At 34.6% G+C, this 12,057-nt stretch overlaps 1 protein-coding gene across 2 annotated transcripts in view; it reads right to left on the bottom strand.

Annotated features, from left to right (window-relative positions):
• LOC140445511 (histone acetyltransferase KAT2A-like) overlaps window positions 1-12,057 on the bottom strand; it is a 54,624-nt gene that overhangs the window by 29,947 nt on the left and 12,620 nt on the right. For both annotated transcript variants that reach the window (XM_072537578.1, XM_072537577.1), the window contains exons 6-7: window positions 11,335-11,639; window positions 9,756-9,997 (exon numbers count right to left, since the gene is read on the bottom strand). In XM_072537578.1, coding sequence (XP_072393679.1) covers window positions 9,756-9,997; window positions 11,335-11,639 — 547 coding nt within the window. The remainder of the gene's footprint in view (window positions 1-9,755; window positions 9,998-11,334; window positions 11,640-12,057) is intronic.

The following is a 12,057-nucleotide window of genomic DNA, read 5'->3' as shown; positions in this document are numbered from 1 at the left end:
TGGTGAAGAATTTAGTAACGATGAAGAAGAAATACCTCTGCAAACCCCTTTAGATATGTTTTCTTTATTTTTTGATGACAAAATATTGGACCTAATAGTTGTCGAATCAAATCGATATGCAGGGCAAACTGCGATAAAAAAAACGGGAAAAACGTGAGATAAAAGCATTCATTGGTGTGTTATTACTCAGTGGATATATGCCAGTTCCGAGGCGGAGAATGTTCTGGAAAGACGAAAGAGACAGTCAAAATGTACTGGTTTCTGCAGCTTTGTCAAAGAATAAATTTAAATATATTTTGTCTCACTTTCACTCACATTGTAAGTTATAGTTTTTTAGATTATTAGTACAAACGCCTTTAGTTTTGATTTTCAACAACATGCTTAGTTTCAAGACATTTTATAATACATATTTTAGGTGTCGCAGCCACATCTGGTAAATTTGTACAATGCAAACATGGGAGGAATAGACAGATATGACCAAAATTTGAGCCTTTATAGAATTTCACTGATGGGCAAGAAAAGGTATTTTCCGCTTTCAGCATACTGTATTGATGTAGCTCTGCAAAATGCTTGACAGTTGCATAGACAAAGAGGTAGGGCCCTAGATCAGCTAAAATTCCGAAGACGAGTAGCCACTGCGCTATTAACGCAAAATAAAAAAAATGAAACACATTCGAAAGGTCATAAGTCATCCACCAAAGTTTTAGACATTAGGTTTGATCATATGGATCATTTGGTAATTCCTCAAAATAGGCAAATACGCTGTGCACATTGCCATGAAAAAACAACCACCAGATGTTCAAAATGCGACAAAGGACTCCACGTCAAATGTTTTTTGGTATACCATACAAAAAGTGTATAGTTAATGTAGGTACCCTTAAGTGCCCATCGTCCTACATATAGGACGCCCAAAATTTTGTATATTTATTAAAAAAATAAATTTTATTTTCGTCTAATATATTTTAGTTTACCCTAAATTAAACCATTATAAGAAAAAAAATAATTAAAATCACAAGTAGACATAATGGGCATATCTGGGTTAAGGGTATATCTTTTGTATGTTTAGAAATTTAATAATCAATGTATGTATGACCAAGGTAAGGTAAATTCTTGATTTTTTATTATAATCTTCATTCTTTTATTTTAAATAACATTCATGATAATGAATATTTTCATACTGAATATTTACCAGGTCATTAAGAAAAATAATGATTAGATTCTTATATAAATACATGTTTTAAAAATGCATTATTTTTGTATGGGCATTTCTGTTACTGTACTATGCAATTTAACATCTGTCCATATGTTATAGTTTTAAGAGTGGTAGCAAAAATCAGAATTAAAAAAGATAACATAATAAAATTAGAAACAATAACATAAAAAAATAAAATTTGAGGTTTAGATGGAAAAAAATAATTACAAATTACAACTCTATGTCACTATCGCTGTCACCTTCAGTAGAATGGTCATCATCTAATCTTATAATTATTGGTTTAATATGTGAGGTTAATGTTCTGTTCTGTTAACGGAAACAAGTAGAAAATATGGACTGGATATAAACACCAGCAAAACCAAGCTAATGATTATCAGCAAGGAAAACATAACTGGAGAAAATCTGTATGTGAACCAAATGAGAATTGAACGTGTCTCACAATACAACTACAGTAGTCTCTCTCTATAACGATTCCCTATATAACGATAATTCCTCTATAACGATGAAAATAGTAAACGTTGGTTGGTTCGTCATAAGAACAATGTATTAATTCTTTCTCTATACCGATATCGTTCTCTCTTTATAGCGATAACTTTTTAGCGTTCAATAGTTGATGACAAATGTGTTATTGTGTTTAAAGTTCAGATTACCTGAGTTACGAATGGCAAGGTCATTGTCCAGCGGTTGTTTTGTTTTGCGCTTAAGGAATGCGGCCACCCATTCTACTCTTTCTTATCAGAGAATTAAGTGACTCACGTTTTTTGTTCGGGCGGCGTACCTAACTGTTATCACACAGATGTTGTCATCTATTGACGACTTTTCATTTCCAGTTTGAGTTGTGTCTGAGTGTGTGAACAGTCAACATGTTTTCGAAAAAGCGTAAAGTGCTCTCGGTGGAGGAAAAGTTATCGATAACTCGAGCAATAGAGAAAGGTGAAAAGCAATCGGATGTCGTTCGCCGGACGGAGCTGTCTCAGTCAACTGTGGCTACGATATGGAAGGACAGAAAAAAGTGGCTTAAAGCGGAGGTGGAGGGCGGTAGCAGGAAGAAGTTGCGGAAATCTCAGCACGAAGATTTAGAGCGCGATATGCTTCAGTGGTTCCAGCAGCAGCGTATGAACCATATTCCACTTTCTGGGCCTGTGGTCAGGACAAAAGCTGAGTTTTTTGCAACTGAACTTGGAATTGAGAATTTCAGGCATCTGAAGGTTGGCTGAGCAAGTGGAAGCTGCGGCACAAGATCAACTACGGGCAAATCAGCGAAGAGGCTCGCGATATTAACCAAAACGTAACGGATGATTGGCTAGAAAACGTATGGCATGGACTGAAGGCACGATATGCGCCAGACGACATTTTCAATGCGGATGAGACTGGATTGTTTTTTAAAATGACACCAAACAGAACTTTAAAATTTAAATTGGAAAAGTGCGTTGGTGGAAAGCTCTCTAAGGAACGCATTACAGTTTTAGTGGCCGCTAACATGACAGGTTCGGTGAAGCGAAAATTATTAGCGATAGGGAAGTCAAAAAACCCGCGTTGCTTTAAAAACATAAAAAATCTACCGGTTACCTATAAAGCAAACAAGAGTGCGTGGGTGACCTCGGAAATTTTTGAAGAAGCGATAAGAAAGTGGGATATCGAGCTTAAAGGGAAAACAATTCTTTTGCTTGTAGACAATTGTCCTGCTCATCCTGTATTGCGCGACCTTCAAAACATCGAACTCTGTTTTCTGCCAGCAAACACAACGAGTGTCCTTCAGCCCATGGACCAAAGTATCATCAAGAGTTTGAAAAGCCATTACAGGAGAAGACTTTTGATGGAATTGGTTGATAATAATGGCGATCTTAAACTAAACATTTCTTAACGCCATCCTAATGATTAGTAAATCCTGGGACGAGGTGACGAGCAATGCAATAAAACATTCCTTCAAACACGCGGGATGGCTGGAAGATCAAGGATTGACTGATGATGAAGATGACCTGACATTAGATGTTTGGGCCAGACAGTTTCAACTTACTATCACCTACGGACTGGAAGAGCTAACAGATTTTGTAGAAGTTGATGAAAATGTAGCTACATCTGGACTTTCTAACGAGGACATCCTGCAAGCAGTTCGTGTAGAAGAAGAAGAAAACAGTGACTCGGAAGTGGAAGCAGAGCCCGAACCAGCTCCGACCTCTCAGCAGGCATTGGATGCAGCAAAAGTACTGCATCGATTCTTCATCCACCAGGAAGACGATATGAGTGTTGTGGAAGATTCGATGCGTCTTCAGAACAAGGTCAGGTCAGTTCCGTGAAAATGGAAAAGAAGACAGACCAAGGTGACAGATTTTTTTGGTAATGTAGGCTAAATATATTTTATAGTAGCATATTATTTTTTTTATTGTAGGGTACACATGTTTTAATTGTACAGTCATTTTTTATACTGTATTGCTTATATTATTCGTTAATAAATCTATGTGTAATACAATGTTAATTCATTTATATTCGTTTTGATAATTTTTTTAAATTAAAATAGGTTATTTAGTACAGTATTATTATTATTACAGTACCGAATTTTGTCTCTCTCTGTATAACGATCTCTCCTTATAACGATGAAAATTACTGGTCCCTTGAATATCGTTATAGAGATAGAGGACTGTACTTGGGAACTATAATCAATGAGTCGTGGGACAATACCCAAGAGATTAAATGTCGCATCGGAAAGGCAAAAAGGGCATTCTTGACTATGAGTTCTGTGTTCAAGAGCCATGACCTCACCCTAGAAACAAAAATAAGGCTCCTTAAATGTTATGTGTACTCAGTGCTTCTGTACGGAGTAGAAACGTGGACATTGAAGGCGGAAACTCTATCAAAACTTCAGGCTTTTGAGCTATGGTCATACAGAAGGATCCTGAAGCTACCATGGACAGACAAAGTCACCAATGAAGAAGTACTGCGGAGGATGAACACAACTGCGGATTTGGTCAACATCGTGAAGAGCCGTAAGCTGCAGTACTTGGGACATATAATGATAAATCAAGGCAGATACGAGCTACTTCAATGCATTTTGCAAGGTAAAATTGAAGGAAAAAGGGCTCCAGGACGAAGAAGAATATCCTGGCTTGCTAACCTGAGAGCATGGTATAGAAAGACCTCAACACAGCTATTTCGTATAGCAACCAACAAAGTCATCATAGCCAGAATGATCGCCAACGTTCGGAACGGACAGACACCCTAAGAAGAAATGTTCTGTAATGATCTTCCGTTTTTATAACATGTGAAACACAATTTTGCCACAGTGTTGGGGAAATCTTTTTTATTTCTTTTACAACATGTGATACCGATTGGCTACTAAATTTGGGGAAATCTTTTTTATTTCTTTTACAACATGTGATACCGATTGGCTACTAAATTTGGGACAACAGTTGTTTCGCCGTAAACTTCCCCTAAGTTAGCTCCAGATTAATTCAATAGGGTTGAAAACACAGTAATAAGGAGGTAATCGCAATATAATATGACCATCACGTCTGGCTAATTCGTCTATTATAACAATTTCATACAAAAAATCCGATATTTGTTTTTTCGTCTAGCCTACACTGGAGATTTTTCTAATTTGTTCGCTGTGATACGTCGCGTTATCCATTACAATGACACTTTTTGGAGGCAAATTTTACAACACTGTCTTTTCAAACCATTCCTTAAACAAATTACTCGTCATATTTTCATGGTAATCCAGCTTTGAATCTTTAATATTTTTTGCCGACAGTAAAAACTTTCTCCTCCAAGCCAGCCATTTTTGGATCCAATGTTCAGAATAATTATTCGCTGACCTCTATTAATTGGATAATTGGGTGCACACTTAGAGTCGTCTGTCCAATCTTTTTGAGCAGTATCGTGGGTATCGAACCATGTTTCATCCAGATAAAATGTCGCTATTCCTTCATCTCTAAATTTAGATATAGCATCCAAGTATTCGTTTCTCCAGTGAATAAGTCAAGGGGAATCCATTATTGATGATCGCTTATTAATTTTCTTGTACCGAAAACCAATGTGATTCAAAATATTTGATAAAGTTGAAGGCGAATACGTAATAGAATAGTCTTTAACAAGATGATCGTAGATCATACTAAGCGTTGGAACTAGGTTCTTTGAATAGAAATTATAAACTGCTCTTCTAATTACCACAGCGTCTTTTTCATTTACTGCTTTATATGTAGAAAAGTCACTCCGCTTTTTACGAGGTTGAATTCTATCTGTAACAATTTTCCACACTGTTGTATATGGCATCCTTGTCAATCGAGATGTTGCCTTGATGAGAAATTTACCGTCTTCTGGGTTTGGATTATCTTCTTTTACTGTTTGATAAACATTCCTAAAAATTTCTTTGACATCATCAGATAAGTGTAAACGTGTTTTACACTTAGTACTAGCTTCACCGATTCCTGACATTTTACTTGAATAGTCGTGACCTAACCACCGAACTAAATGCAAGAAAATAACTGCCTGAATGTGCAAATGTCAAACTTAAATATGTTTGCCCCCTTTCATAATGTTTCATACATTATGTTTTCTAGATAAATAAATGATAAATTTTTTAATTTTCTTTTATTTAAAGATAGAAAGCTTCATTATCGAAAGTCCATTTTATTTAAAGTAAAAACGACATAAACAGATAATATTTTAACTCCATAAAATTCAAGTAATGAGCCCGTTGAACATGAAAATTGTTTCTGATCGTTAATAATAATTGATTCCAAGCAACTTAATTTCAGATGAGTAAATCAGAAGCAGCAAAGATGACTAATTCGTGTATAGCAATTTTTTTTAATACGAGGCATTGTGTAAAAATTTTATTTTTAACAATTTATTTGCACTGATAGGTAACGAGTCAGTTCTGTAAATAATTTAAAGTCCGGTCCTACGGTCCTAGTAAGCTGTTCCAAAACTATTGCTACCCGTCGCTAAGACAATTGAGGGATTAGTAATATCAATAGGTGTTGTTCATTATTATATTATTGCGGTCAACTGGGTCATCCCACCAGCCTCAGGTCAAATTTCTTATATCTTGAACCAAACTGCGATTTTGATTTATCTAACAATAATTGTAGCTAGTATGTAACCACCTTGTATTTTTTTTATTTCTCTTAAAATCTTAACTTCTCTTGGGCATTTTTTTTTAACATCCAATGTTTATTGCAATCTGTCTCATTATAAACAATAAGCAATATGTATGATTTATGTACAATAACATAGTGGGAAACTGCCCAGTGGCGAGCACCCAGGTAAAATATAATATAAATATAATCTATGATAATCAATTAGTTTAAACTTTCACTTAACAAACAGAGTTTGTACAGGTAAACATCATTGACACTCATATGAGAATTACAAGGCTAGAAACACAAATTAAGGAAATATTTAGAAAACACTTTTCACCGCATCATGACACTATGCTCTATTTTTCCTGATTTACTAGAGGTCCAAAGGGTCTGGTCGTTTTAATCTTCTTACGTGTGAAATGTTGAGCAGATCCGTGGCCAGCGGATTTGGATGGCAGGATAGTCTGTTCTTGTATACAGAGTTTACAGCAGATATTGCTTCGCAAACTATTGGTAGCTGTAAATCGTGGTGTAATCTGTGGTTCGTGATATACCAAGGGGCATTACAGATCTGGCGCAGTACTTTCGATTGAAAACGTTGAAGTTTTTGTATGTTTTGTATCAGAAGTTTATTCTCCAGGCTAAGATTTGATTTACGACTCATGTACCAATACATTTTCCTGTAGATTAAGCTGAGTTGAAGGCGTTTCTTCCAGATGTGGATGCCCAATTTAGTTTGCTATCCAAATGGATTCCTAAGTATTTAACGACGGTATTAACTGGTAGTGGAGTGTTATTTACCACCTTTTTTTAAAGTAAACGTTATTTGTGTTGATTTTAAACTGTTAACTTTGACACGCCACAGCTTAAGCCAGCTCTCTAGTTTAAGTAGGTGATTTTGTAATACCTGGGCTGCTTCAGCTGCTGTAGAATTTGAAGCCATGATAACTGTGTCATCGGCATATGTAGCGATTGTTGTATTGGTCGTCATTGGGAGATCTGATGTGTATATTAAGTAGAGGGTGGGTCCTAGTATGCTTCCTTGTGGAACTCCGGAACAAATTGGAAACAGGTTAGTGATTTCCCCACCTCTTTTGACTTGAAAGAATCGATCTGTCAGGTAGGATCTTAAAAGTGAACTTATGGGATGAGGAAATATAGATTTAATTTTGGAGATAAGACCTACATGCGAAACTTTGTCGAATGCTTGAGAGACATCTAGAAATGCAGCAGTACAGTAATTTTTTTGTTCAAGCGAATTTCTGATAGTCTTTACCACCCTATGAATTTGCTCGATAGTACCATGTTGTTTCCTAAACCCAAACTGATAATTCAGTAAAACATTACTGTCATATAAAATAAGCTCCAGTCTTCTCAGAAAAAGCCGTTCAAATACTTTGGATATAATAGGCAACAAGCTAATAGGGCGGTATGAAGATACTTCCGTGTGATCCTTATTAGGTTTTGGACTCAGAACAATTTGAGCAACTTTCCATTGGAGTGGAAAATAACCTGTTTTTAATATTGAATTAAATATACAAGTAATTAAACTTACGCCTTCGTTGGGTAGATTTTTTAGTACTAAACTAGATATTAAGTCATATCGAGGTGACTTTTTAATTTCCAGATTATCAATTATTTCTTTGATTTCGGATTTCTTAACAGGTTTAATAGGTGGAGCCATTTGATATGGTGCATTTACGACTTCATGGATAGCTTGTTCTTCTTCAACTGAGACTTGAGATTTGCAAAAGTATATGCTTTATCTGTGTCAGTTTTAGCCCAAGTGCCATTTTGTTTCCTGATTGGCATATTTATTTGTTCGTTGTGTTTAAGTTTTTTGTTAGTTTCCACAGCGAATAGTTTGTATCATCTGCAGGTGAGAGGTTCTTTAAATATTTGTTGATTCCACTGTCTTTATGTTGGATCAGTTTTCTTTTGAGTAGTCTGCAAGCTCTATTCAGATGTTTTATCTTCTGGATGCCTAGTAAGCTGCCATATCTTTCGCAGTTTTCTTTTTCCAATATGAGTGTATTTATGTGTGCGGGATAGGACTCGGAGTTGTCTTTGTAATAAATTTCTGGGGTGGACGTCCAAGCAGCTTGGTGAATAACTGTAGTTAAGTGAGCAACTGCATTTTCTATGTCACTATCACTTTTAAGAGGCAAGTTTAGATTGATGGATGTTTTTATTTCTTCTCTATATCTGTTCCAGTTTGTTCTTTTATTAGAGAGTGTTAAATGTTTAGAACAGTTATGAATTTGGCTCTGTAGATCTATGAAGAAAGGGGAATGATCTGATGAGAGGTCAAATGAAGGAGAAATTTGGAGGTAAGTATGTGATATTCCTTTTACTATAGCAAAATCAATAAGATCAGGAATTTTTTGTCTATCAGTAGGCCAATACGTAGGCTCTCCAGTAGAGAAAGGAATTAAATGATTATCATTAATACTTTTTAATAATTCTCGTCCACGTGAGGTTACGATTCTGGAACTCCAATTATGATGTTTGGCATTATAATCTCCAGCAGAAATGAAACGGTGTCCTAGCATCTTAAAGTATTCAGTAAAATGATCAGCTTTAATTATTTTATTCGGTGGACAGTAAACAGCAGATAGAATAATCGAGCCTTGTGAATCTTCGACCGACACTGATGTGGCTTGGATGTTAACTTTACTAATTTTATTTGTTTCATGATGCTTAATGTTATTTCTTATAATAATTGCCGTACCTCCATGGGCTTTACCTAATGGATGTTGAGTTACATAGGTTAAATATTTGGGAATATGGAAATGGCTCTTATTAGTCATGTGTGCTTCGGAAATAAACATAACATCTAGATTATGATTGTAGATAAATGCTTTAACTTCGTGGAAATGAGTGGTTAATCCATTGGCATTCCAACAGCACATCTTTAGTTTAGTGTGACAGTTCTTGGACATTAACTAAATAATTTTAATAATTTTTACTTTAATGTTTTAGACCTTTTTCCTCAAGACCTTGTCCCCACTGTTCCAGTTTTTCGTCTAAATCACTTTCAGTATTTGCTATTAACAGTAATTATCAGCCTACAGCATACAGGAATGCTACCCTAAAGTTTCGCTGTTAGCTGATCCAAAACTAATGGAAATAAATAAGGATTAAGCACTGAGACCTGGAGCAATCTTACTTTCAGATGTAAATTATTAGACTCTTCCACACCTATCCCAACATTAGTTGTTAATTCCCCATACAGCTTTCCCCTACGTCTCAAACAATCTTTACATATTCCCAGTATCTTGTTGAGCGTCCACCATAATACACACCCTTAACTTCAATACTTTCTGGAAATTACCATTATGTTTTTTGAATAATAAAAAAATTAACTAAAATCAAATAATTGAATGGAAGATAAAAGAACATAATTTAGGTTATATCAGCAATTTTACTTACAATAAATATGGAAATAAAATAAAACTTACATCTGGACCAGTCATGTAATTCGGATCATCGATTGTGGCAATAATTTGAGAAACGATCTCTTTTGGCATATCTTCAAATTGTTCATCCTGAGCGATTTTTTTTCGTTTCGCTTCTCTACTTGGCATTTCTATTGATCGAATCGACTTTCCTGGAGTAAGTACGGAGGTTGTAAAACCCTCCCGTTCGGTTTGTCCTAAAACTACTTTTTCGAATTCGGGTTTTTTAGAACTACTTGCGCTGGCTAAAACGAATAACAACACATTCAGTTAATTTATATAATTTCCCCAGTATATCTTTTATTAGATAATATGGTTATATGGGATTAAGCCACAATTTATTGTAATGAAAATTACATTTTTAACTAACTAATGTTTCGATTTACACTCCGCTAATCGTTTTTCAGATCAAGGACCAGGGGAACGTAACGATATAAGAGATCGTCTAATACAATTCTGCCAAGAACAAAGTCTAATAATCAAAACACGTTCTTTAAATTACCTATGAGACGGTTATATTCATGGCGCTCACCAGCAGATAAACCTTAAAAAGTGGTAAGAACAATATTCCGGCTTAATTTTATTATGTTTTTTTCCATCTCTTATATTTTTTATGTTAAGTCTTAGTGAAATAATGTTTTATTTTTGTTTAAGATAGTTCTTGAAGACTGATATGTTATGTTCTAATTTTAAATTAATTGTAATTTGTTTAGTAAAAAAGAGAATAAATCAAACATTACAAAAATTATGAACTATTTTTTGTGCTATGTAAATAAACATTTTAAATAAACAAAATATGTCAATAATAGTAAATAATGTTAAAAAAACTAAAAACAATAGATTATTTTATTGAAATTTAAACAAAATGCACCCAGAGGACTAATTTTATGACCAGTGTAGTAGACCGTGTGCGACAACTGATACACAAAATTAAATTGCGTCTATAGAAAGGTTAACAATTGTAATATTTAATTTTAATTTAACATATCCTGTATCCTGTTTCAACACTATAGTATAAAGATTTAGAAATATTTTCGTCGATTGTTTGACAGTTAAATGTTAAAGTATTAAAAAATAACTAATTTTTATTGATTTATGTTGATTGATTTCATTGACTATACGATTAATAATTATAATATAATTTACCAAGTATATAAAACATTTTCCGGCTTTTGGAAGAGATTTGACAAACTGCTTTCGAAAACCTAGCTTTATATGAAGAAGAGGAATGAGAATTTTTGCTGGTGGTCCAATATTTATTACAGAACATTGTTTTTTCCAACCTTAAGCTACTAACCAACCAAGTGTAAGAAAATAACTAATTTTTATTGATTCATAATTAATTCTACAAGGAAAAGTAGAAGGAAAACGAGGACCAGGAAGGCGAAGAATTTCCGGGCTCAAAAATCAACGTACTAGGTTCAACACAACAACCACAATTCGTTTCAGAGCAGCAGTTTGCAAAATACAGATTGCCATGATGGTCGCCAACATCCGAAACGGATAGACACTACAAGAAGAAGATTGATTTATATTGATTGATTTTATCGACTATAGGATTAATAATTATAATATAATTTACCTCTTAATCTGGAATCTAAAAGAGATTGGAAATGCAAAGATGTGGCCTTAAATTCGGGATCCCAGATAGGCGAATTCGAAGCATAAATCTCTTCATCCAAGTGATTTAAAAACGGCGGAAAATTAGTAAGTAAGAGCTGTCTTCTATCAGGAGGCATGGTGTCCCTTTCTCTATAGAATTGATCCATGATTTGTTTCCGGATATATTTGAACACAGCTCGCAGCAGCGTCCTTCCGAAGACCATTGTGGTATCGAAGTGAGGCAAGGAGTCGCAAAAGGTAGGGACGTAACAAAATACCAGCCACCTAATAAAGATAAAAAAAAATATATTAATTGTGATTAAAAAAAATCTAATGTTTAAACACTACATTCAATTTAATAAACATGTCTGCAATTTTTTTTGTGAAAAGCTATTTCGATAATTTTAACTGATTTATATGGTTTTTGGCGCGCTCAATCCAGAAATGCACTCCGGTTTTGCTAAGCACTTTCAAATGGGCTTGTGCTTTTCCAGAAGTAGTCCGCTTTATTGTTCTCCATTTTTCCTAATATCTTCTTTCCAACTCCTTGATATCTTTATCGAAACACTTTGACAGAAAACAATCCAGGTGGGAGTGGGGAAAATCTACTTTTAAGCTCATTAGACAACCCAAGTCTTCAAAGGACTTTCTTTTGACTATATTTTTGTAATCAGGATTTTTATTGTTTCCCTAAAATATCCTT

This window comes from Diabrotica undecimpunctata, chromosome 7 (genome assembly GCF_040954645.1).
Source record: "Diabrotica undecimpunctata isolate CICGRU chromosome 7, icDiaUnde3, whole genome shotgun sequence".
NCBI classification, from domain to species: Eukaryota; Metazoa; Arthropoda; class Insecta; order Coleoptera; family Chrysomelidae; genus Diabrotica; species Diabrotica undecimpunctata.
This window is presented reverse-complemented; position numbering and strand designations above follow the sequence as displayed.